The 27,053-nt window shown below is 42.6% G+C and overlaps 1 protein-coding gene across 2 annotated transcripts in view; it reads left to right on the top strand.

Annotated features, from left to right (window-relative positions):
- LOC143172078 (netrin receptor DCC-like) overlaps positions 1 to 27,053 on the top strand; it is a 575,708-nt gene that overhangs the window by 513,550 nt on the left and 35,105 nt on the right. For both annotated transcript variants that reach the window (XM_076361323.1, XM_076361322.1), the window contains exons 19-23: positions 1,637 to 1,744; positions 4,546 to 4,740; positions 9,859 to 9,891; positions 20,249 to 20,314; positions 22,620 to 22,782. In XM_076361323.1, coding sequence (XP_076217438.1) covers positions 1,637 to 1,744; positions 4,546 to 4,740; positions 9,859 to 9,891; positions 20,249 to 20,314; positions 22,620 to 22,782 — 565 coding nt within the window. The remainder of the gene's footprint in view (positions 1 to 1,636; positions 1,745 to 4,545; positions 4,741 to 9,858; positions 9,892 to 20,248; positions 20,315 to 22,619; positions 22,783 to 27,053) is intronic.

Below are 27,053 nucleotides of genomic sequence, written 5' to 3'. Positions count from 1 at the left end.
TCCCAAGCTGGCTATAAGCTGAGTAGCTTTTAAATGCAACACAACCTTCTCAAGGCATAATAATAATAATAATAATGATGATAATAATACTTAATTACATTAACAATAATGCAAACTTCCCTAGCAATGTGGGAGCTCACGTCATGCTGGGCATTGCCGAGGATTAAGAGACCTCTCAAAGATCTAGTTGAAGATGTCCCTGTCCACGGCAGGGGGGTTGGACTAAATGACCTTTAGAGGTCCCTTCCAACCCAAACTATTCTATGATTCTATGATCTGTGAGCTTGTGTTGTGGCCTGCCTGCTTCAGGCTAAGAAAGATGCTTCCAGCGAGGAGCCGCTAATGTGACGAGACTAAAGTGAAACACTGGGAGTCCCATTGGTGCTGGCTGTGGACATACCAGACTGAAGGTGTTGTTCCAGCACATATAGCAAAGAGATAATCCACCACAAACCTGCCACAGAGAGCACCAGCTGACGAGTAGTCGCCTGCTTAGTAATACAACAATGGTAAAGAAACTTTTGTTTTCTGTGTACAGATTTCTTGGTTGCTTTCTGGTTCCCACTTTTGAAAAGTTCAGCTGGTGCAAGTACCGTGAGACCATCTGCTCGGTGGTATTTCAAAGGGATCGATTCCTTGTGACCAGAGCCTGTACGGCAACTGGCTCTTTCCTTCCTTCTTGTTGTTTAAGATCATTAAATGTTCGTCACCCTGAAGATTTGTGTCTGTGCTTTAGACCGGGCTGGTTTAGCTCAGCACGATCCAACAGATTTTTAGAGCTTTACCTCGTAAAGTGACTTTGGAGCAGTTCTTCGAACATTCAAGAAAGTTGTTTAGTGGCCATATGGGTAGGACACAGATGATGGGATGCTCGTACGCTGTGTTCTCCGTGCTGTTATGGTATCTATATGCTCTAAGTCATCGACAACCTGTATCAAAACTAAGTAAACAAACGATGAACTCAGCACCAATATATTACCCCTCTCTCTCAATTATTTTTTAATAACTGCCCATTTTTCCTTTCTCCTCACAGTCTTGCGATATGATTTTAAAGTACCTGAGATGCTGTGCAAGACCTCATGGCCAGCATTAGTAAAGCAGGGTGCAAAGCAGACACTGCAGGCTCAGAAATCCAGCCTTCCGTCTTCAATGCAGTAGAAATAGAAAAGCTAAGAATTTTCTATCGTGTCTAAAATGTCCCAAGCTGAGCATGTGTTTAATGAATATACACAATTATATTTGTTTTATACTGGTACCTACCTACAAATGTTCCTAACAGAGAGGCCACAATATTATTACTGTTATTAAATGTATAGGGCTCCCAGAGTATTAGGTGTTCTTGGATACCTCGGCGGTTGTTCAGCTGTAAGGACCGATATGAATGGTAAGAGGATCAGAGCTATCCACCACATCCTAACGTGTCCACACGCAGTGTTTTGTACAATTGCCACTTTTAAAATATCACTTCTGGACAAATCATATGTTACATGTTTGAAATGCATCTAAGGACACTCGCGTTTGAAAGGATCTAACAAAGCGGTAAAAGCCTACTGGGTAGTTCACGCCTGCTACAGTGTGTAAGGAATTCAAAAGAAGGTGAATAACTTCTGTTTTCAATTATTTTCACTATTTTCAGCTCCAACCTCTGCTCCCAAGGATTTGACAGTCATTACACGGGAAGGGAAGCCCCGGGCCGTCATTGTCAGCTGGCAGCCGCCGTTGGAAGCCAATGGCAAAATTACTGGTAAACATTTACATTATCCTGCATTCTCCTTTTTATTTTACTGTTCTGATCATGTGCTGCTTTTGTTCCCTATTTTCTGTGGAAACATCTCTGGTTTTTTTCTAGAATGCTATTTGATCTGACGTTATTTTATTTTATCCTGCTTTTATCAGCCAACTTGGTCTAGGATTCAAGGCAATGTTAGAATACTGCAAGATCTAGAACTTAGAGGATGTAGATCTTATATTTTTGAATGCTAAGAGCAGTAATATAAGTTTAAAAATGCAGCACTTTAAGCAAAGGTTATGTGGTACGTGCTGCTCAATGATAATTAGAAATGACTAATAAGTACTTTGGCAATAATGCAATACATAATATACATAATGATAGGTTGCTCGGTGCAGCACATAATGGGAGAATTTATTGGTAGATATTTAACTTCACAATAACAATTTAAGGCAGCAATGATCAGGAAAAAAACCCTAATATTGACTGACAAGAACTGAACTTAATAGGTGCTTCACAATGACAGATTTTATTTTCCAAAATATTGCACATAACCTTAGTGCCTAATTAAGAAATCCATTACAAACCTTTAATGTTAATTTAGTTTGAAAAATATAGTAGAGTTCTATCTGAGATTTTGCATTTAAATGATCATTTTAGTCTGTTAATAGACATCTCAGAGGCATATAATTATTAGGAGAAATACGGCTCATCTTCAAAAACGTGCACATTATGTTCACATTACTACAAACAGTTGGGTTAGACCAGTTCTACAACATATTTTCGTGTGGGAGAAAGCGTGCACACGTCACCATTACTGCTGGTAATCCCAGCGACACGCTGCTGAAGCAGTGAGAAATGTCAGTGTAAGAGGAAGAATGCTTCAGAATGACGTCCCGTGTGAGCCATTAGAAGTGAGGAGCGCTGGGTCAGATTTTAACGGTTGTAACTCGGCAGGGCTTCACTGGCATCAGATGAGCTGTTGTGAGTTACACCAGGAAGGTATCTCACTTTATGTCACCGATAAAATAAGGATATATTTCCGTGTGGACATCGCCCAGCAATAACGATTCCTAGGTTAGACTTGCATAACTGTGTATAATTTCACTCTACATTATCATCAGCGCTTGACACTCTGTGACCGTGTCCGAAAGGAGGATGTTTTATGAAATGGCTCTGTTTACACTAACCTAATTTAGCCGTTAGAGAGAAGAAACGATCATTCTGATGGGCAACACACTGAAATGAGTGCTAATGGTCCTGATTCCCTATGACTAAAAGACAAAATAAAATAAAAGCTTTCCTGACTTCCAAGGTGTGAAATGACTCCACGGTAGCAACTTTTATATAGAGTTTTTCCATCGACAGCGGCATTCAGACCTGAGAGCAGACTGGGTCCCCTGACATCCATGCACAAACTTCTCCTTGTAGCACTTGGTTGAAGAATGACTCTCATAGGGATTTTTTTACTGCATATGGGGTCAAATGTTTCCTAGCCATATCAACCAGGGGAAACAACTCCTTGTGGAGAGTAGGAATGTCCCTAACAACCAAATCTTCATCCCTGCAAATGCTTGAGCGAGTGTTTTTGTGTTAATTTGAGAAACATATCTATATTTTCATAACTTTATATATATTAATTCAAATGTCATGGTCAGAGAAACTGCTTTAGTAGCCCCAAACTACAAGCCTCTAAATAAAATCCCATAATATAAAACAAGAAAAAAAAAAAAACAACACAAAAACATATCATTTCCATCCTAACTCTGCTTGTCCATGACCAGTGTAACCATTCATGTGGAATAAGTTTTGAAAAGCATCTTTGTTTCAGAAAAGAATAGGGAAATAGCAGTAATAAGGCTTACACCAATTTTGTAGTAACTTTGGATCCAGGCACAAAGATGAAGCCCAAAAGACCTGCTCGGTCTCCCTCTGCTCCAGTAGCTCACTCCTGCGGCACAGCACTGAAGACTGGACTTAGAGTGGGTTTTTTGCGTATGACTGATTTGCCAGGGAGCCTTTCAGGAAAAACAGGAAAGAAAAAGAAAGGAGGGGAAAAAAAAAAAAAGAAAATGTTTTCAACTTTAGGCAGCGCCTGGCGTTGCAGGTCCCCAGCTGGGGCTGGGTTGGCACAGAGGGTGTGCCAGACTTCTCAGCCTTGCTCACAGGCTTTTTTCTTCTTCCCAAAATTTCATTTGCTGGCAAGGTAATTCCTACAAACTAGTATCGTTTCCTGACACTGGTACTTCTACTCTCTGAGTTCTAAAACTTTCAAGTTTTATTCAGTGGTAAGTAGTTATCATAGTACTCTTAAGTTAACAAAATTCTGAGTTACCAAAATTTTTAATTCTTCATTCTTTTCCCCAAAATACTTTCCCCTATAGTTGCCAAGAAATATTGTATGGCTTCCCATAAGCAGCCAGTAATTGATGTGTATCATTAATGCCGTTTAGTTTTATTTCGGCAGTGAAACACTAAAGACTTACATCGTATGGTTTATGGCCGCTATCAGACCGAATGGTGCGCCTGCATTTGAGAAATGCACTTGTAACAGCCTTTTAATGTGTGCTACCTATTTTTATATTTGTTAAATCTATATTTCTTACAGTGAATACTGTAATTGTGATTTTGTTCTAAAAATAGACAGATGCGTATTGTCATAATGTTCCTCAAAGCTATTTTTATCGGAGACCTGCCATCACTGCTTTTAAAAAGAAACCCCTGATGTTTAAGAAATCTGATTTTTATATGTGTTTCGTAACGGAAGCACGTTAAAATTTGATTGCGGTACTAACTGAGAGACTGTGTTTATTCAGCTTACATCCTCTTCTATACTTTGGACAAGAATGCTCCAATTGACGACTGGATTATGGAGTCCATCAGCGGCGACCGGCTCACCCACCAGATCATGGACCTCAACCTGGACACCGTCTACTACTTCAGAATCCAAGCTCGCAACGCCAAGGGAGTCGGGCCCCTCTCCGATCCTGTTTTCTTCCGGACGCTGAAAGGTTTGGATCTGTGTCATCTGGATATTAATGATACATAGAATTTTCTAATGCCTCTGTGGGAGCTTTGCAATTAATTCCGTGTCAGCCAGAAGAGATCCTACTACTTGAAACTATTATTGAGAGATAAAAGCAAAATGCTATATACAGTAGTTGACAAAAGTAAACCACATAATGAGGCAGTAACTATATTTTTAGATTCAGTCAGCTGGGGGAAAGCGTTCTGACACCACCTAACTTTCTACCATCAATAATAAAGCTGATTGGATCTGACTGGATTTCTCTAGGGAGGTCCCTTTTCGGTTTGGATCCTCCGGTGGCTGTAGGAACCTGTAATGACTCACTCCTATCAACAGAGTAGGCATGCAAAATTATGATTAAAAATCTCAGCAAACTGAGATGCAACTTGACTTTGCGTGGGGAAAGTTGTTGGTTTTCAACATGTTTTTCAGTACCTGTTATTAACAGACTAATTAATACCTGATCCCTCTCCCTTAGTGTGACCAGTGAGAAGGAGCAGGCAAAACAGGGGCACCCATTTTTTTTGGCTGGTATTTCAGCACCAATGTGTTTATGAGAGCAAAGGACTGCACTTGTATCAGACTCAATTTCAAATTAACATGGAGAGATATTCCTCTTCTCTCTTCCCCGCTGCCTGTCTGTGTGAAGCCCTGACATGATCTACCCAGAAATTATTAGTTATGAAGATGTAAGCAATATTACTGTGCGTGGGAAGCAGGGTGCTTGCCGCAGCTCTGCTCCTTATATTTTAACTGTCACTCATTCATTTGCACAAAGGTATGAAATTACTTTTAAAAAGATGTGTAATTAATGAAAAACTCAAATGACATAAACAGCGAACCTGTTCCAGGAAAGAAGCATGGCATATGAGAGAGCACGTTATTGCTGTGTCTTCTCTAGAGAAAATCCAGGGATCTGTATATAAAAATAACATCTTGGCAGAAGGTAATTGAAACTGGACGCAGGCTGGGCCCGAGGAGTCATGACTGGAGGGAAATTAGGGAAATTCAGACTCCAACCTGTGCCTGAGAGGCTTGGAATTAGCGTTCACACGCAAGCCTCTTTTTAATCAATTGTAAGTGACTTCATTTAACGCGAGCTGTACAAAAGCCAAGCAAAATGACTGCAGAGAAGGGGTGACACACAACCCCACATCATTCCCTTTGGGGGATTTGCTTGTTTGTTTGGCGAGAGCTTGTATTTGAGTTTGTCTTTCAGCAAACCTTCATATGAATAGCAAATTTTTCTGCTGCCTCTGAGGGAAGGAGGGGAAGCTCCATTTTCAGGAAGGATTTCAGTGAATGAGCCAGTGTTCTCAGCAGCACTGGCAGCGAGCTTGCCCTTTTTGCTTCACTGATATCAGTGTCTCTAAAGCATGCTATCGACCATTCAGGCTGGGAGTGAAAAGCCTCATACAACAGTTTTCACAAATTAGCAAGAGTCAGAAAAAAATGAAAAATTGTATCAATTTGTTCTGAGCTTATCACCGCCTGCCCAGGTTTGCAGGACTTACTTGTCCAAGTCATGTTTCACTTTGAATGAATTATTGGTAAGATCCTGATTATTCATTCTCCACTGCCATGAAATGTGAAGAGATAGCACTTTGTGGGTGCTTCATCTCTATCAAGCGGATGGTGCCAACTTAATTTCATGCTCACAATTTGTGCCAAGCAGAAGAAGTCTATTAGACTGAGTTTAAAATGAGCCAAGGCATCAAAATATAATAACTGCAGACTAATGAGATATGAGAAGATACAGAGACCCGGGTATCTAACTAGACCAAAAGATTAATGCACTTGATATCACCTACTTTGTAATGTTTACACAAAGTACCATAAAACTCATTTAGGAAATGAATTCTGGATCAGACAGCATCAACAGATACCAAAAAGATGAATTTATACATTTGTTACATCTTGTAATAGCCTACAAGGACTATGTCTAATACCCTGCCATGAATGCTTAATGATATCCACCCTAAATATGTCACGTTCAATAATATTCAACTGTTTTTTTGACAAATCTATCCCTACACTTGAGGTGAAAAGACTTTCTGAAGTCTTGAGTGCATTCTGAATTATGCAAAAATGTTGGTATCCTGCCCTTAATGATTATTAACAGAAGATGCGTACGTGCCATATGGTAATGTGTGCTCTGATGGCAAATCTATGTCCTGATCAGAGGGAGTTTTAAATCACGAGGAACTAAACAAGCGTCAAAGATCCCCTAAGTCACCCACTGTCTCGTTTCATGTATCATAGCACATAAAGCTCCTCCAAGGAAACCAAGCCATTACTTGTGTTGTAATTGCGATGTGAGTATTTGTAGGGACTTTCCTTTACTAATGAAAATGTAGTGATCTGTGAGAAAGAGATATGTTTAGTAGTAAATAACACTACCACAGAGCAATGAGTTTCTATTCTTCCACCTCAGCTCCACTGATGATAACACAGAGGCAAATGGGCAAATCCTTAGCTTATGTAAATTGTCGTTAAACTGTGAACTTCAATCAATCTACGACAGTTTACATCAGTTGAGGATCTGCTTTGTATGCTCTGGCTGGTTAAATTTATCACTTAAAGGATGAAGAATCTGATACACACATTCCTAAGGACCTGGAATAGAAGGGTAGAATGTGATTGAACATCCCACCTTTTTTTTGTTATATTATTTGGGCCAAAATTTGAGGTCGTTACTAGGATTTTTCTTACTCCTTACTGAGTCTGGATGACTTCAGTAAATATTATGTATACATGTATATATGTATATGTGTATATGGAAGAGAAGCAGAGGGTGCCCAAATAGTATGTGTATTTTGCAGCCTTTCGCAGTGTATTGTCACGGATTGCCCCTGAAGTTACATTCCAACTCTCGATGTTACGTTACTTTTATGGCATGTAAATTTTCAGAAATTTGTTAAGTTGCAGAAGTAAATAAATAGCCTGAAATTTATGTGCAACTGCCCACTGAAACGTGACAACTAAAGAGTGAATGAACGAACCGGTGACAGGCAGGCAGGAAGGAGGATTTCCTCCATCTTTTAAATAACTTGTCAGCGATTTTTTTTTCTCATCTATTACAGAAACAAGCAAGTCTCAGAACTGCACTTACTAAATGTGCTTATGCTTTCTTCTGCTCAGCCGTACCTATTCTGGATTTCAGCCAGCATTTACAAACAGACCTTCCCCGAGTGCTGAGCTCCTTTAATTACAGAAAATTAAAGAGTAGCATTCTGCCTATCGGAATCACACAAAACATTACATCAATACATACAACCTGAAAAAAGTTGCCTGTTAATGCACCTATAGACATAATGTCAAGCGTGAATAAAACACTGGATCAGATGTGTTTTCCAAGGGATGAGTGGAAAGGGGGAGAGAGGGGGAGGAAGAGGTCATGGGCTGAGCTTCAGTACACTCTCAGATATTCCCATCGTGCTAATCTGGGCAAGGAAAACTGTATTCATGGGCTTTCTACAGGACACCAGATTAAAAGTTGCCACTGTACCATTTCAAAAAGAGCCCTGAAATCGCAGACGATGCCGGTCCGCCCCTGGAACCCCCCTTTTGGCAAGGATGGTGTGGGGCAGCATTTCTAGCACTGCAGTGCCCTCTAATGCTGCCTTGGCGTCGTGGTTCAACAGCGCATCCCGGTTCATAACCGGCACCAAACGTGAACCCCCATGACCGGCCAGAAGCAGATATTACCCAGCCGGGCTGCGGCATTTCATGGCACTGGAGGTGTCAGGGGTTTCGCCTCCTCCATCGCCTGGAGAAGGCAGCGAACGCCGAGTGGTGCCAGGGCGGCGTCTAAGTGGCATCGGCGCTCGGACGGAGGTAACTGCAGTCACGAGCAAGGTTTCATGTTTTCATGAATACATTTGTCCTAAGGGAAAGGTGATAACCCAGGTACGGCTCAGTGGGGAAGCGCAGGCTCACAGATTTCTAGAAAGTTGGAGGCAATGTGCTCCATATACCCTGCTTCTCTGCATCCATGTGAAAAAGTCTGAGAGGGGAAAAAAAAAATTAGCTGAGGGTTTGGGGGTCATCGAAGGAGCTATTCCCCCTCTGCCACAGGCATGGAGCTCACAGCTGTGTCTGTAAATGTAAAATACTGCTAGTTCAGAACCTCCGTTTGTTCCTAGCGTGATGCCATGATCTAGAGGAGGTTTTGTCGTGATTTTAGCAGCGAGGGGAGCAGCACGCTCTGCACCTGCAGGCAGTGGTTATTTGACTTCCAGATTCATGTGCCAAACCACTTCTTTTTCCCCCAATTTCCTGTGCTTAAGATTCTTGCATAATTTATTAAGCAGAGGACTCGTTAATGCTCTACGATGGTATCTACTTATGAATCCAAGGAAAGTTTAATTCCCTCAGCCATATCATAAATAGTCAGAAGTTGTAGCTGTGCAGGAAAGCTTTTAATATATCTATTGAATTTTGAAGTCTTGTCTGGTGCACTTCAGATCACGTTATCTTTTATGGTTATTATGCAAAAACATGTAAATAGTTTTAAACCCCTTTGTAAAAAGCTGGAACAATGATAATGTAAGTCAGACTGAGCCTTCAACTTGTAGGTGATTTGACTGTAATTATTTAAAGAAGCAGTGTCTCTCTCTCTTTCCCTTCTTGCTTAATTAAACTTCCCAGATCATACCGAAAAAGAACAAGAGAATGAAAAAATGCTGCGGTAAAGGGTTCACATTTGGAAGAACTTGGTGAAAATACCTGGTATAAGGCATGGTTCAACCTGTGTTCAGAGTTCAAGGCGTGTCTGGACGACGCTCTTAGCCAGATGGTTTAGTTTCGGGTAGTCCTGTGAGGAGCAGGGAGTTGGACTCGAGGATCCTTACGGGTCCCTTCCAACGCGAGATGCTCTGTGATTCTGTGGTTCTGTGATTCTGTGTTTGTCCCCTCAGTTCTCCAGGATCTCTCTGAAAAAGGGAACGGTAAAGCTCACCCTGTCCTCCTGCGCCGCCCGCCCCCGGTGCGGGAAGGCAGCACCGCCCCGCGCCAACCTCCTAACACAATAGTTCATGCGATGTGTCGGCTTGCCTGCGAGGAGCTGTCAGCCTCTAATGACATTGTCTCTTTCTTGCAGTCGAGCACCCTGACAAAATGGCTAATGACCAAGGTACGGTGCCCTCAATCTGTCGCCTTTCCTGCCAGAGCCTCGGGGGCGCGCCGGGGAGGGGGCCGCGCTTTTCACCTGGGCTGCACACCTGATGAGGCAGACGCTGGCGTGATAATTAATCTTGTTAATGAAGTTCTGCTTGGCTGAGGCTGCTGCTTTGATGGGGAAGATGTAAATTTTCGGGAGAGAAAATTGTTTTGTCTCTTTTCTGAAGGACCAATTAAAATGTCAAGCTTCTTTGTATGAAATACATTTTTAGTCTCTCTGCTGCACTTCTGAATAATTCACATTAAGTATAATTAAGCTCAGCATAATTTCAAGGCTCCTCTTGCACCCTTTCGTGGGTTATAGATTAAAGTTCAAAAGCCTCACAGTGAGAAATCATAAATCATCTTTTCTCTCAAACCAGCAGCTCCTGTTTAGTAATAGCGAAGCTTAGTCAACTTTTCAAGGCATTATCATTACGTTTTCCGAATATGAATATATGTCTGACTAGTCACAGTTCCTTTGCTCCTATCTCCTTTTGAATACTTTTGAAGTCGGTTGCTAGGATATTTTTTCCTTTTTTTACTTTAGACCAATTATTCCTAAGTATTTCTTTCAATTACAGCTAGAGCATTGTACGTTTGTGTGACATCTGCCCAAGGAAACAGTCACGGTGACATTTGGAAAACTCAGGCCTGATCTTGGGAGGTTTATTTGGATTTGAACTCTCACTTCACACTAGTTTAAAAGGCAAAGTGAGGTGTCAACCTCAAATTCCTGGCTTCACGTAACAGCTCCCGTCTTATCCCAATTTAGTGAGTTGAATTAACCCGCAATAGATAATTCCTAGGGAAGACAAGAAAGCGTTATTTAGAAGATCAAAGTCAACTCTAGGCCCTTTCACAGGTTTTACTTTGACCTGGAGCATCCCTGGAGGTAACCGAGAGCATATTTCTTCATTAGGGTTTTGCTTTGTACCAGGTACCACATGCAGTCTCACAGCAAGGTAGCACATTGGAGAGACCCGCTCTCAGCCAGTTTTGGAAAAGCACCCTCTGATTTCAGCATATGGTTTGCTGAAAGAAGTAGAAGTATACATATTATAAAATTAAAAGCTGGTTTTTCTCAGTATGATTTTTTGCACCACGGCACACACAAATTGAAAATGTCAGGTTTGAATAGATAAAAACTATTCTTAAAGGGTAAAAGTGTTAGGTTACAAAGAAGCCTGAATGTAACTTGTCGGTATATTTTTCTCAAATTTGCATTTAAAATGTTTTCAGGCAGGTTTGGAAAACCTAGGAGAGGCTTCAGCACGAGGTATCATCTGGTAAACAGGGCTGAAAAAGTGTCAAGTTCAGTTTAAAAAAAAAAAAGGGAAAAAAAGTAAGGCTGGATGGAAATCAGGGTTTGTGTTTTAGTCCTTCACTGAGCGCGTAGCTCTGTTTCAGCATAACTGTATGGTTGTATGGCCATGCTGTAGTGCTATTTAATGGACCTCACGGCATAGCACGTGGAGCATCTGCCTTCTCCGCAGATTGTGATTTCCAGTGGCAAAGCCAGCACCAGAGTCACAGCAGGCTGCCAGGCGTAACCTGCTGTAGCCATCGCAGGACAACCGCTCCTATAGACATGGTCCGTTCTTTCTCAATACTTGTCCCACGTCGTCTGCTGGTGAGGCAGATATCTGTGAAAGCAGCGTCAGGCTTGTTCCTGAGTTTCTGCTTGCTTCTTGCCATGTAACGCTGCAGAAAATCCCGAACTTCTTGGATGCTCTACATACTACTTTTGTGATGCTTTATGGGAAAGAAAAAAAATGTAGGCAATGTGAAAAAGCGTTTTTATGTTCCACGGAGTGGTGAACTTATGTCCGTCACAAGGATATAAAGAATCAGATCCTCTGCACAGAGACCGGCCTATCCCACCTTGTGCTGTAGTTTAATTAATGGGGAGATGTAAATAAGCATGACAGATTAAGTGCAGCTACGCTGTATGTGGTAAGTGAATACATATTCCTCAAACTACCACAGAAAAAAAGAGGTCTGGGTCGTTTTCCTTCTGCGCATCGTGTTCCTCTGGGAACGCTGCGCCCCTTGCTCAGGTTTTCCTTGCTATGGAAAAACTGTCACCAGAATAATTCATTGTTCTTGTACAGCCTGAGCAGTGTTTGCAACCTATTCAGTGAACGATACTCCGTATAGACTTTAAAACAGGAAAGATTTCAAGCAGTCTGGTACAACTACTTGCAGCGTGATGTCTGGCTGAAGCATACCCCCTGGGTGGTAACTGTGTGTTGGGATTGCAGCCGTAGCCTGTGAATTCCCAATTGCTTCAGGTACGGTGGGTTTTTTTTTTTATTTGATTTGAGTGAAATAACTTACAAAAATGAAATTAGGTTAGCGTGTCTTCAGCAGACAGCAGGTATGCAGAGCATGAGTTAAACACAGTCACTCCTAGTACATAAAAACTGTCTTTCACCTGGGTACTTGAAATACACTGCGTTTTCGTTCTTTAGGACTGTAGTATATAAGGAGGAGAAATTCTCAGCCTTTTGTTATATCTTCCATAGCCTTGTTGATATTTAAACCCAGTTTCCATTTTTATGTGCCCCCGATGATGAATTCTAATAAGACGGAGTCTGAGGTCTTCACTGGCGTTTACTTGATCTTTAGGCAACTCTGTTAAAGAGAAGTCGATGGGGCCAGGTCTCGCTGTAACTGTACTCCAAGCACAAGCATTAAGACAAACAAAGTCAAAGTTTCTAAAAGCTCATTTGTCTTAGAAATCATCAGAGCTAATTCTTTAATCATCCTGAACCAATGCCTACTGAAGGCAGTGGGAGCCTTTTAAATTACTCTGTGCTTTGGACAAGGTCCTTAGGGCCATCCCTGCCACAAATGCAATTCTTATTGAGTGACACGAATTAACTCTGGTAGGTCATCTGTCTCTAAAGCCGGCTCGTGGTTCCCGAGTTCAGGAAGCAAAATGCACTTACGTGGCAGCAAAGCACTGTTGGAGGGTGTGGGACATGCGAGGGGCTTTGGGCAGAGACACGGAGGTTTCAGGGCATGAGGTGGTAGAGCTTTGAAGATCCCAGATGTGGGGTCAGCTAGAAGGGCCGGTACAACTGCTGCCATCCTTAGATGCAAAAAAGGAGATGGGGAGGAGAGGAGAGTTTAGGGAGAACTTCAGAGGTTTCTTGGTCAGGGCAAATGTGCTCCCTGTTGCTGCAGCTCCCTGGGAGAGCAGAGACCAGCCGCTGCAAGAAGGGGCTACCACTGAGAAGAGGAAGGAGGCAGGAGATACATAACCTCTGTTACTTCATTCTTGCCCATAAGTGATGGACGTCCCGTCCTGTGGAAGCTTTGGTCTACAGCTGTCTGAGGGAGAATGAGAAATCCTGTTGATGAAATGCAAATAATGCTTCCAGGGTGCAAACTCTGTTATCCAAAGGGCAAAAAGAGGAGCGTCGGCATCTAGAGAATCAAATCACACATTTCCCAAGAGAGCCCTTAAATCTGAAGTGGGTGCCAAGCCCGTAAATGTGTCAGCTTCCTTTCAGATTTTTATTTTGCCTGTATGCAACTGGTAGAGCAGGGCATATTCAAAGGTAGCAAAAATGGTAATATAAAAGTAAGAATAAAATTACAGTTTCAGATGCTCAAGAGAGAATTTTTGTCACAATCCTTATGCATGTGGGACACGACAAGCTGCTTTCAGATGAGCTGTGGTAGAGGCTTCCTGGAGTCTAAAAACTCTATTTATGATTTTCATCTGAAATATATAGAGGCAAACTGGGCAAAGAAGAGATTAATTCATTGTGTTTTATCTTGCCCCAGTTTCCATTTGATAAAACAATATTAAATTCTTTAGTCCATATTTTGTCAGTATAGGACTTGTCAACAGTTATGTGTTGCCATCGGAATTCGATCGCTGCAAGAGCAGAAAAAGCTGATTTCTGCTTTTGGACTCCAAATGTTTTATAAGGTCCCCTGTAAATGCTGATAAAAGGAAACATACACAATTTTGAACAAATGTTTCTCCTTATCTTAGGAAATTTCAATATGTTTTGATTGTTCAATTGTTTTCTGAAAACGTGCCTCCCATGAAATGGGTCATATAAACTATCTAGATAAATTCGTGTATCACTATGGAAAACTGTTACATTTGGAATACAGGTACGATTTTTTTTTGTATGACATTACTCCTTTTAAACCATAAACTGGACATTTACAAGTTCAGATTTAATGTTTACTGCCATGGTGAGGCCAGTGGGAGGTCTCCTGTTCCCCATGCCCGGAGCAGGGCCAGTGACCATACACAGGCTCCACAAAAAACCCGTGGAGAAGATCATCCGAGACAGAAATCCACAGCTTTTGTTTCCAAATCCCGAGGAAAACGGGGGTCTGCATTGTTTTGCATCCAGTCTGGAGGCACATGGAAGGGTTTCCAAGTGATGCTGGGGGACTTTGCCTCTCCTGAACAGGGGATGGACGCTGGGTACTTGACCGCAGACCTGCTATTTTACACCTCGGTGCTCCCCATCTCACGAGTTAACAGTGCACCACTTGTTTCAGCTTTCAGAGCAAGAGGGTTTGAAGCGCAGTCTAGTCATGCCTGGAATTTGGCTTTTGCAATTCAACCTTTGCCATGTTGGATTATTGCAGGCGTGTTGGCTGTTTGCCCATTTGAAACCTTCCTGTGCTGGCGTTTCTGCACATGCCTTCCTGCGTGAAAACGGCTGCCGGTACCTCTACAGCCTGATATCAGCCCCAAAACAGTCACATCGTCTCATACTGTGACTGCAGAAGGCATCAAGTTTGCCTCTTTTTCTCTGTTAAAGCTTTTGATGGCTCTGGGCTTTCGGTTCTGAAGCTATTTTGCAAACTCTGAGTGTAGCAGGAGTGAAAGGATGAGCAGTTCAGATCTTTTTCAAAGAGCTGCTTCCTAAACAAATAATGCAGTGGTCTGTAACACTTTTCGCTAGAGAAAAGAAATAAAAAACATCCCATTTATCAGAATAACCCCTTCTGGGGGGGAAAAAGAAAAAAAAAGCCTTTTAAACTCTGTCATCTGGCTATGTTTACCAAGCAGGTGTAGGAACTCTTTCTAAAGGTCCAAACAATGGAAAGCATCTCAGAAGGCAAGGCATGCTTGAAATTTAAAGAAGAAGGGTTATTCCTGCATACTGGTTGTGTTTCCTGCTACGCTGAGACATAGTTGAGACAACTATCTCTGGATGCACTTGATACAGAAGGACTAGAAAGTCAACAGGTATTGTGGTATCTGCTCACCTAATCTTGTATCTCTGCCCTGAGCCCCAGCATCGTGCCAAGAAGTCTGCCAGTTTATACTTGCTGATAAGCAAACTTGCAAACACCCCTGCCTTCACTGAGCTCTTCAGCTGTCACCAGGACAACGTGGGTGTCTCCTTCGTGATCAGGTGCTGACCATAGACGGGAAGAATCATAGAATCATAGAATCATTGAGGTTGGAAAAGACCTCTAAGATCATCGAGTCCAACCGTCAACCCAACACCACCATGCCCACTAAACCATGTCCCTAAGCGCCTCATCTACTCGTCTTTTAAATACCTCCAGGGATGGGGACTCCACCACTTCCCCGGGCAGCCTGGTCCAATGTTTAACCACTCTTTCAGTAAAGAAATTTTTCCTTACATCCAATCTAAACCTCCCCTGGCACAACTTGAGGCCATTTCCTCTCATCAAGAAGACACAAGTCCTCGTGCTCTGACTTGTTTAAACGCTAATAGATGCAGAACCTCAGCGGTGAAAGCTAATATTGTACATCCCAAAGTCTGCCATATAGTGTGGTCAAGGGGGAGAGGGGGGTACCTTCAAAAACCAGCTTTTCCCATCCAAGATAAGCAGGTTCAATTGTGGTTGTGAGGTTTCCTTCTCTCATCGTTGACCAAAGAGGGAACTTGTGAATGGCCGTGCACATGGAGGTGGATCCTCACCTTGGTGCTCTCTGAAGTCAGCGTGTGACCCACCGCTCCTCCTCCCGGCTGGGTGTGCGAATATGCGATGTGGCCGCACAGCATTTCCCATCTCAGGCTGATCTGGTGTCCATCTTCCAGGATGAAGAGCAGCCTCTGGAGCGATACTGAACTGCATAACATGTCTTATTCAACCTTTCTGACTTCTGACTTGTATTTCTGCCTTCCCAGAAGATGATACCGAATTGGAACAATGTGCTAGGGGTTTGCTTTCTTTTTCTCAGATGTCTGCGTGTCTGCTCTGGGCAGAAGCTCCCATTGTGCCTTTCTTTTCAGCCATCCTCCTTACTCGGCTTTTACTCTGCTATGTCTGAGCTTCCTTATTCCACCAGGTTTCTAGGAGGGCTGCAGGTCAGCAGCGAGCTAGAGCTGCCCCCTGAAGGCAACTTGCTATCTTCTATCTTCTGCTCTATCCTGGAGCAGGTTTCCAAGTGCTCAGCGCCATAACTAAGGGAGCTCAGCTTTTCCGTGGAAGCAGAAGAGCAGCTTTTCTGATGGCACCGTATGCCTGACAGCTTGTGTTGGCTGTGAGAGCCAATGACTTAGTTTGCATGCTTGAACCTCGCTGGGGACACCCATGGGGCAGGAAATATCACTTACAGTCTCTGCTGTCTCATATGAGAATATTACTCAGCTAATTTTCTCTGTATTTTGGACTGTTTAAGGCAAAATACAGCAACAGTGGTAGTGCAGGGCCATGCCTGGTTCAGAAGAGGCAGACGATACAACGGCAAGCGTCATTCCCCCTCCAGCTCTCCAGCTCAGGTAGTTGGCTTGCAGCAAGTGTTTTGCAAGGAGAGAGCATTCGCTCAACGTCTGCCAATCTGCTCGTGCCGCGCGGGGATACCTGAAGTTTGCAAATAAGGAGGCTGCTCGAGTAAAGCATGCAAAAGGAAAGAGATTTACAGCAAAATGACAACAGAATTTTTGGCCAATTTCCAAGTGCTGGAGACCTGAGAGGATGAAGAACTGTTGTTGTCACCCACAACTTGATTTTTTTTGCCTTGACAAGACCAAGTTGAAATGTTTATTTCATATAATGGCACCTGAGATACAGCTGTGGGAAAAGGATACACTTTTTCAGAGAAAGACTCGAGTTACTGAAACATTTGAAAGACAGACCTGGGGAAAAACAGAAGTTAAACAGAGAAGTGAGAGGTGAGAAATGATATGTAGGTTCATATGGATGCAGGTTTTCGTACCTCTGAAAGTTATGTTACCACCTTTAATACAACTCATTAAAAAAGTAGGAAAATCAAGTTTAAAGACTGTTTAACCTCCATTTAAAAAGGCAGTTCTCAAAGAAACAGCTGATTAGTCAAGATTTTATAATGGTTTGTTCCAAAAGATGGAATAATACAAAGACAAAAAGCTCCACTGGAAACTGGTGGAAGTTGAAGAGGGAGTCCATTGTCTGACCCCAAAAAAACCCACATGAGATCTGGACGCGTCTGTGGAGTTATGCCCACCTTGTACGTGACTTTCCGGCTGACACCGAGGGTTTACATCTAAACTCAGTGGGACAGGAGTTTTGTACTTGTCTTCTGTAAGACAAAAAACCCACTGGTGGATTTGGGAAGGAGGTGGAGAGCGACAGCAATAGTGAGTACAGTGTGAACAGGTGAGCGCGGTAAAGGTGTTGAAGATTAAGTGGAAGCACACAGGTTAGCTTACTTTTTAAATTAGATTATTATAAAGGTAGTCGAAACCTGGGGCCTTGAAACTGGATGAAGCAATAGCCTCGAAGTAGCAATGCTCTTGCACGTCATTTGAGTTTTTTAAAGGGAAATATAACCTAAACTGTTGCCGAGTGAAAGCTAAAGATAGAAATGATCCGTGGAGGGGTGTTGGCTTGGAACAGAGCATGGATAATCCTTAGGAGTTTAAGCCCTACCTACCCTTTAACATATAAAACCTTACAATGCATCAGAGATTTACCTCCCATCTCCTAAGTGCTTAGATTTCCGTGTTCATCCAAATATTGAATAATGTTTGTATGTCTTAATAGCAGAACAGAGCTGAATTACCATAAATTCAATCTTGGCTATCCCTGACAAACAGTGTTGTTGAAATACTGTTTGTTAAGAGTTATTTGCTTTCCTGTCTCTTATCAGTGAAATTGCCTCTGATCAGAAGCTGGGCCTTTTGAAAGAGTTACCCTCAGTGAGTAAAACTGGAAGACTCTGCTGCCTTGGGATGGTTTTAAAACATAAATCGTTTCAGAAACATTTCTAGCCCAAGAACCCTCCGAGATGGACGGTGTAGCCCGAACCTTTCCCCGGTTGCTGCCTGGCTGCCTCCGTGTCGCAGCCCTCCCAAATAAATGGCATCTCCAGGTGCCAGTCACCGTATTAGAGCCAGGAATGAAATGGGCGGCTGTTTACACAAATACTTTTACAATGAAAGTGTCATGTATAATGCCTTGAAAAGTGTTCTAACGTTAATTAAAAAAGTACTAAACTTCAGAGCCGGGCATGCAGGTTTAGTTTTTTTAAGTCTCCAATATCCTGACTAAATTTTCCAATGTGTTAGGCTCCCGCTAAGATGTTTCAGTGTGGGCTAAATATAAAAAATAGTAACATTTAGCAATGTCCCATGGAGATACCCAGTTTCCTCAGCACAATATAACCCCGGGGTCACAACGTATTCACTCGCTGCAGTGTAGCACTATGAATAGGACTGCTTTAGAGCATCACCTCGGTAAACAGAATTACTGTATACCTTACATTTATCTCTATTTTGTCTGCTTTTGCAGCTAAACGTTTTGCAACCTTGCTTTCTTGGGATGAAGTTGTTGTAGCTGTGCAATTATGCTGATTGAAAAGATGATTACATTGAAGTCTCTTCTGATGATAATCATCTGCCATTTATTTAGGGCCATTCATCACAAAATACTTTCCAAATTGGTAGACAAAGTTATGCACGTGACTGACTTTGTGATCCACAGAAATACAAGTACCTCTGGAGAGGAATATGGCAGTTATTTAGCAGTGCACAGCAGCAACAAACAACTGCAGGAAAGTGAGAAAATGGGGGGTTTTTTTGCTAATCTGCCAAGAGATCTGATGTAGATGGTGGTTGTCTGAGGTAGAAGTTATCTGCAATAATCCCTGGTAATTCCCTGCCCTGCGCTAAGTTTTCAGAATTTTTACATAATCCCTTCACCAACCCAAACCCACCCTCAGGTACTATTTGTCTGACCTGAGGGATGGCAGAGCCAAAAAAGACAGTGCCCAGGGGTCTTATGCAGTCGGTGTTGATGTGCTGCTCCGGCAGCCTCTGCCCGTCCCGGGGGAAGATGTCTTTTCCCCGAACCACTGTCCTAGCAGAGCGCGACTGCGTCAGCTGAGACTGTGCCACCTGGGAAGGCTCATTTGACTTAAATGAAAAAATAATTCGCTTTGGAGGAATGAGATGGCCACGTTCTGGGCTTTGCTATAGTGCAGTATGCCCATACCGAGAGCGTGCTGTTGGCATAAGCTTGGTCTTTGCCAGAAAGAGCGGCTTTTACCCCAAACCTCTTCTGCCGTGGACTTTGACTACTCAATCCCATACCGGTAGAGACGAAGAGGTGCTTGGTAGGACTTTACCAACCTTTGCGATTCTTCTTCTGTCAGACATGAGGAAGCAGAGATGCTGCTCTTGGCAGAAACATGGACATACAATCGCGGCTATTCAGCCCAAAGCTGATAAATAGGAGAAAATAAAGCAGAGGAAAAGATGAACACCTCAAATTTTACTATATTAATTTGGAGTGCAAATGTTGCCTCAACAGCCAAAACATTTATGGAATAATAATCGTATCCCTTCTTTTTGCCTTTTTTTTTTTTTTACGTCAGGGTTAGAAAAGAGGCAATCTTTTTGTTAAAAGCAAGCAGTTGCGGAGTTGTATTTCCACAACTGTGTTTCCACAAGCGGGAAAACAAATTAAAGAAAGCTTGCTTGATAGTGGTGGAAAGCCACCTGGCAGGTGGAGAACGTGCCGGTGATTTTCTGTACAGCCCCGTCCCTCTGCCGCAGTTCCAGCCGCTTGTGTGCAAAAGCAGCTGAATTATTCCCATCACCCGTGGAGGGGGCACAGCCGGGTGCTGCCATCACACCTTAGTTTGTCACTCTGACATCTGGAGGAGGGAAAAAAACCAACAGAACAAGGCAAGCCGCTCAAAGGACTGAAATTCAGCTTGCTTTCCAAAGCCTGCTTTGATGACAGATTTTCCCCAGCACATATGGGATGGCTTTTCCCGCACTGTTTAATGGTTTAAACGTTGTCAGACAGGCGCTGTCTCAAGCAGCAAACTTGACTTTGCTGGTTTACCTGCCACGCCGTGTCTGATGCATTTTTTCTGCCAACAGGTCGTCACGGGGATGGCTCCTACTGGCCGGTGGACACCAACCTGATTGACAGGAGCAGTCTGAACGGTAAATACAGGCTCCGTCCAACCGCCCTCCATAATTAAGTGCAGTTTTGGTGATAACCTCCTACTTTTCTTCTCTTTATTGCTCTCTCATTCTTCTCTCATGGTTTGGAGGCCACCCAACGTGCCCACAGGTCTCACGCTCGCTGTTTTGTAGGGAAGAGTTATCTCAGCTGTTGAAAGACAGTAGTTTTAACCAGAAATGTTAACAAAAAATAGGGTCAGGACACCATATATTCTGTTTCGGCTTTCTTAAAGCGGATCCCCAAACTACCCAACAGATTTCCAGCTGATGCAGTACTCCCAAAAGTCTGTCACTGGGTATGATAATCCCATCGCAAGAAAAGTTTTAGATACATCTCAGGCCATGGGAATGCCTCTAAAAAAATAACAGCTTTAAAACAATTGTGAAATGCATTTTACATTATTATATTTCAATTTAAGCTTTCTGCAGAAAATACCATTTTTTAATCATTAATCCTGCCCTAAAATAGGAAGACATGAGAGGAAACCCTGTGGATTAACAAAAATTAACTGAACCTAATCAGTGCCAGCTGGGGTGTAGATACGCTATCAGTAACTTCTTATTCCTGACCCCATCTCCGTTACCTAATGGAGCATTGTCATCTCACATTATCGAATGAAACAACAGACAGGATTCCCTCAAATGTGGTATCAAGTGAGGTTTCAAAGTACAAAATAATTACAAGGCACATAGCTGATTAACTCACAGTGATTATTTTCCTTAGTCAAGACAAGGAGGGAATGCAAAATTTTGTTACCTTTTTCTGTCGTACTTTGCTGCAGCCAACACACCACTGTTTTAGGCTTTTCTCCTGCTCTTTATAGCAGCTCCTCATAAATATAGGAAAACGGACTTTTGAGAAGTAAAGAGAGTTCCAGGGCCTGCAATAAAGGGTAGGGAGAGAAAAAAATGTGCTTTTCTTGATAGTTGCTGTATTTTGTGTGGTATATTCCTTCAATGCCTTTTACTCAGCATGGAAATGAAAAGAAACCAAACCCCCAAATCTTTGGGATTTCTGTACTAGAGCGTTGTAATGCTGAAAGGATGGCACTCGCAGCTGCTTGTCTTATTCAGTTGCCTGACAAAGCTATGAGAAAAGGGCAAATTATTTAAACAGCATAATTAGTTAAGTAAAGAAAGGCTATTAGGTCAGAAAATCAAGGCAGAATATTACAATTAAATTACGTCTATCGCTAGCTAAAACTGTTATTTGGAAAGATTTGTCCTTTTTTCCTTTCACATTCAGTTGTACTAAAGGCAAAATGAAATCCCAGACAAGTATTGTTTAGTTTATTCATGGGACGTGGTGGGGATGATGCCATATGAAAACTCTTGAGTTACTTTTCTTTTGAAATCTTGGACATTCTGTAGCACAGCTCTTCCCTTGGCATCCCATTGCACCAAATATTCGGTTTTTCTCTAAGCTTAAGTGGAAGGATATTTTGCGGTTTGTGAGTTTGTAATCTTATAGGATGCCTATAAGATCGCCTTAGCAGACAGAGCAAAAGGATCACCCGCTGTTTTGTGCAGGTGTCTGTAACGTTTGGCCCAACGCTGTGTAAATAGAGGCGTCATCCAACAAGATTATAAAAATACAAACTGTGCTATTGCCAGTGCAATGGGGAAAATACGGCTGAAAGCAAGGGACCGGTGTGAAGTGACCACTTGAAGTCAGTTTGACTGCGACTTGACACCAGAAATGATGCTATTTTCAGTCCCAGTCTTGCTGCTGCATTGAAACTAAGGAAGCTCATCACTTCAAAAGATTGAGCCCTTAACCTGCTCGAGCGTTGCACAGGGATCTGGTCAGCATAGCAAGAAACGAAATATAATGTGATGTGAGACTGGCTGTGGGGTGAATGCAGTACTGACAAATGAAGCAGGCGTTCAGGTTGGCTGATACACAAGGTTATGTATTTGCCTGCAAATGCCGGGAAAGACTATACGGGCCATAAAGAAAAAATCCATAGTCCCTGTATTTCCATTTTCAGCTGATAATAGCAAAAATGAGCTGAGAGTTATTGACTCCCAACATCAGGTTATTAACACCCAGAAAATGCACAGTCATTACTGTTTAAATATTTTCCTGTTTGCTGTGCCACTGAAATGCAGCAAGACATAAATTTCAGCTCTTTCTGACACCCTTCTGTACCCTCCGTCTGCTTTTTCAGAGGAATTCAGGCCACCTGACAGGCTTTATGGGTTTTATTTTATGGGTGACTCCTAAAGAGGGAGGGGAGCAAATCCAGCGCTAACCATCCCCTCATTGTCTATCTTCTTTCAGAGCCTCCCATCGGGCAGATGCACCCTCCCCACGGCAGCGTCACGCCCCAGAAGAACAGCAACCTCCTCGTCATCATCGTCGTCACCATCGGCGTCATCACCGTGGTGGTGGTGGTGGTGGTGGCCGTCATCTGCACCAGGCGCTCCTCGGCGCAGCAGAGGAAGTATGTTCTGAAATCACGGGACAGAAGGAAAAGGCAGTGATGCTCAGCTTCAAAACAGATATGGGCAATAACATTCATACTGTGGAGACGTGGGTTCTGGGACCAAACTGCATTTTGGGTCTGGATCTCTTGTAGTTTTTGGAGGCTGGGCTTGGGGAAGCTGGCCATCGCTGGTGTGTGGAGAATGTCCCCTGTCCCCAAGGCTGCAGAGTAATCCATGGAGAATAAGTACCCCTGACACGGCGAGCCTTGAAAAATAAGTCTGCCATGCACAGCTCTCTGTTGTTTGTATTGTCAAGTGTAATTCAGACACAGGAACGAATCAATTCCATTGATTTAAAGGAAAAAAAATAGTACTTGTCTGTGCCTGGTGATGCTGTCGGACTTTCTAACTCCACAGCCGTGCACCTGCACAGCTGAGAAACAGACAGTCCTGCTCACTGGCTAACCTTTGTGAGGACGTTATCCTCTCCAGACAGTCTGTCTCCAAAAGTCTTCCAGTAAAAAGCATCAACAACTATTTCTCCAGATAATTCTCATATACTTGAAAAAATAAAAGTCTATAGAAAAATATGGGGAAAAAACCTTTAGGATTCTTCTTAAAGGCTATAAAAGGGCAGCAGCCTAAAGCGCAAAGGTTTTTTCAGTTTTTATGAGAAATTAGAGGTGGGTTTGAAATGGAGGTGGGCTTGACACATTTAATTAATTGAAAATTAGGATACTATTCATTATTCTACTATTACTTCATTGTATTATTATACCATTGTGAAAGACTGGACATGAGAAAGTTTAGTGATAGCCTTCCCACAAGAACAATACATGTTCGCACTAAGGGCAAGACGTTATTACATTGATTTGCACTGATGCTTAAAGTGTGGCACAAGGAAAGAAGCGATGGTCGGGGGACTGAACAGCTCCCATGTTTGCTGAAATCAGCTTTGGGCTGGTCGAGCACAGGCAGGTGGCAGCTTGTAGTGTTCTACGGTCCCTGGGGGAAGAGCTTTCTCTAAAGATGGATGTTTGAGGCTAGATTTTTTAAATAAGAAAGCTCTCATTTAGGCAGAAAAGTAAGGGCCCGTGCTTTTAGGAGTGCTGAGGTAGTTGAATGATGGACTGATTTGAAAATCTGTTTCTATTGTGAGTCTTAACATGTGAAAATCAGGCCATCATGTGAAGGCAGTGGAAATTCTTCTGAGTAGTGTTTGGTGAATCAAGGCTAAAGCTCTTTTGAGTTTCTAACAGGGAAAAGGGAATTACAAGAAAGAGAAGCAAATAGAGAGATTAATCTATCCAGAATTAGGTGTCTAAAACTTAAATATCCAAGTTTGAATTAATCAACCTTGACCTCTTCTGTAGCCCCTGGGGAGGAACAGGAGCGTTCAAAGAATCATTCGTCTTATCCTAAGACGTCGGAAGACTTGCCGTCTGAAGATGCTTATTGCTGTCCATTGATTAAAAAAATGTGAAGCTGGTGGATTTGGATTTGCTGTTTAACGTCTAAATGTCTATACTATGGGCAGGTGAATCGCACCCAAGTTACCCTAAACCAACCGTTTCTGCACTGAAAGTGGGGAAAATATAGGGCAATAAAAATTAAACAGTGGACCTTAAATTTAGCACAACAGGAAAAAACATTGACTTCCTCAAAACAGAGGTTGTTGGTGGGAATTACTTTGTTTCTGACCTGCCTGGAGAGATGCATACTGTGATACAAAGAGTTTAGATTCAGACTTTTATTGGCAGCTGGTTCTTAGTTTAAAATCACTGATGAACTACTGAACAAAAGGACTGCGGTAAGGGTAGAGGCCAGGTCTCGTTGGATAATGCGTATGTCCTTCCCCAGAGCAAAAACTTGCAGGTGATGGAATGATCTCCTGTAAGCCTTCAGTGGAGGAAAGTCATATTTCTTAAGTTAATTAAAACTTGGCTGAACAAAGCACAATAAAGCATATTATACAGAACAACCTGGTACTGACCTGGGTGGCTTAGTAGGTATTTTCTGTCTCTGCCATCTAGGGAAGAATGAAATATCAGCCATACAAACCCTGTGACAGTTTGACGACAGTAAAAAAATAGGGGAGAAAAATGTGAGTAAAGATTCAGGTGCAATAACTTAGCCAGTTGTGCATAAGGGGAACGTATGGCTCCTGCAGTAACTGAGATTCATACCCTCACCGTAATTACATCTTCCGCAGCACGAGATGCTCGCTGCCTTGTGCTGGCAGTGTCTGCTGATGTGGTGCCATAGAGGACGGAGGACGGGGCCACCCATCAGCTCCGTCCTTCAGTGCACTCCTGGTCCAGGCAGGTCAGTTCAGAGCTTAAGCTTAGAGAAGACGAATCCCCGTTGAATCTTAAAATAAGGGAAAATACCGCTTTGTACAGCATACACCCGAACTGCAGGACCTGCTTCTTCCAGGAATTTTTTAAGGCTTCAGGGTGTAACAAAAATTTGCAACATGCCAGAACAATTAGCCTGTGGACTGGTAACACGAGGTTATGACTACATGGGAGAGAAGGTGAAGGTGGACATCTAGTCCGAGCCTGGTATGTAAATAGTGCATATTTAAACCATTAAAAATGAAGCATAGTCTTGGACAAGTGCCCAGCCAATTAGTGTGCTGGGTGGGGGGGCGGTGTAAAAAGAGGCTGCAAAAAATAAGCTAAGACTAGTTTAAGTCCTGTGTAAGTAATAGGGTTGTGTCAGTATACATTTGGGAAGGCTCGGGGGAGGCATTAACCACAGCGTAATCAAACTCAAACTAGCGGGGAATGAGTTGGCAGCCACTAAAGAGCCTCCGTATGTCACTGCTGTGTTCCCTGGAGATACTCCTGGTTTCTGTGCTTCCTCCACGCCGGGGTTGCTCGCTAGCTGTGGCCTCTGCCCCATCTCTTGCACGGTGGCGTGAGGCTGGATCTCACCACGGGGGAGAGGAGCACGAAGCCAGATGATGGGAGAGACAGGTACTGGTGTTTCAGCTTTTCAGGATGGCTGGCAGGTAATAAAGAGGCCAAAATGAAATAATTTTTCATCTGTAAACACTGGGGGAGATTTTCTGGAGAAAGAATCGTTTTGTCTTCTTTTTTTTTTGTGTACAGGACTTCTATACGAGTTGAATTGCCTTTAATACGGCCCAAAAGGCAAAGTGCACATTTTTTTGCCAGGTTAAGAGTAAAGAGCAAAAAATATAAAATACTAACCCATGCATCAGAGGGATAACTAAGGTGAAGTAATGTTCACATTCATTGTTGAGTATCTTCAAAGTGCTTTGCAAACAGTAGCACAGGAGGCTCAGGGTTCGTGTGGGAGGCGGTTACGTCTTATGGGGCCATTGCTTCTGTGTCCTGCCTCCGAAACTGTCCCTGCTCCATGAGAAAGGCATCTGATCGCACCGGGACTGGGTGGTTACCCATGGGGTTTTTTTTACAAGCAAAAACTTGTTTTGCCCAGGAGAACAGTTTATTTCTGAGATCTTCAGATGGAGACATCTTCAGTTGTTGTTAAAAAAATAAACTAGGCTGAGTTGTTATAACCGTAACTGTTTTCTCTGGGGTAATGTAACTCCAAAATGAAGGCAATGAAGAGTAATCTCACTCTGGCGTATTTGAAAAATTATTCTATGTAGCATGTGTATATTGTTAGGACCTATGTGGGTGTGCTGTATAATTGCTGGAGTCACTGCCCAGGCGGTGTTGTGCTGGAAACCATAGAAAGAGACAACGAGAGTTTCCTATCCAGAGAGTTTATTTGTTTTGAAAGTACAGCTTAAGTTCTGCTGTCGTTATTCAAGATTGCGTGACCATAATATATAATTTAAGGGCAGAGCTGAACTCTGTTTTTATATCCATCCTTGGGAAAAGAATGTATATCATTATAGTATGCAAGCAGGATGCACTTAATGTTGTAAAATAATTGAACAACAGAAACGCTGCCATCCAAGATCAATTTTTCTATTCCAAATTCTTTGTCTTCCCAATCCAGTTATAATATGGATAATGGACTAAATTTGAATCCCACTGTAAATATCAACACTCAAGTTCCAAAGCATGAGTTTCCATTGCTGCAGCTGAGGTTTGAAGCTGATGTTGAAGCTTTTATGACTGTCTTCTGTAGATATAATGTGCTCGCCTGGCGCAGCAAAGGTCCTGCCTCTCCCTGAAATTGAGGGTAGATGCATTTTCAGAAGCTGAACCTCAACTTCTGCATTGCATAAACAAAACATTCCAGGGGAGGATTTATTTTCATCTGTTATTGATGACCTTTTCGTATG

The sequence above is a fragment of the Aptenodytes patagonicus genome, chromosome W (assembly GCF_965638725.1).
Source record: "Aptenodytes patagonicus chromosome W, bAptPat1.pri.cur, whole genome shotgun sequence".
NCBI lineage: Eukaryota > Metazoa > Chordata > Aves > Sphenisciformes > Spheniscidae > Aptenodytes > Aptenodytes patagonicus.
This window is presented reverse-complemented; position numbering and strand designations above follow the sequence as displayed.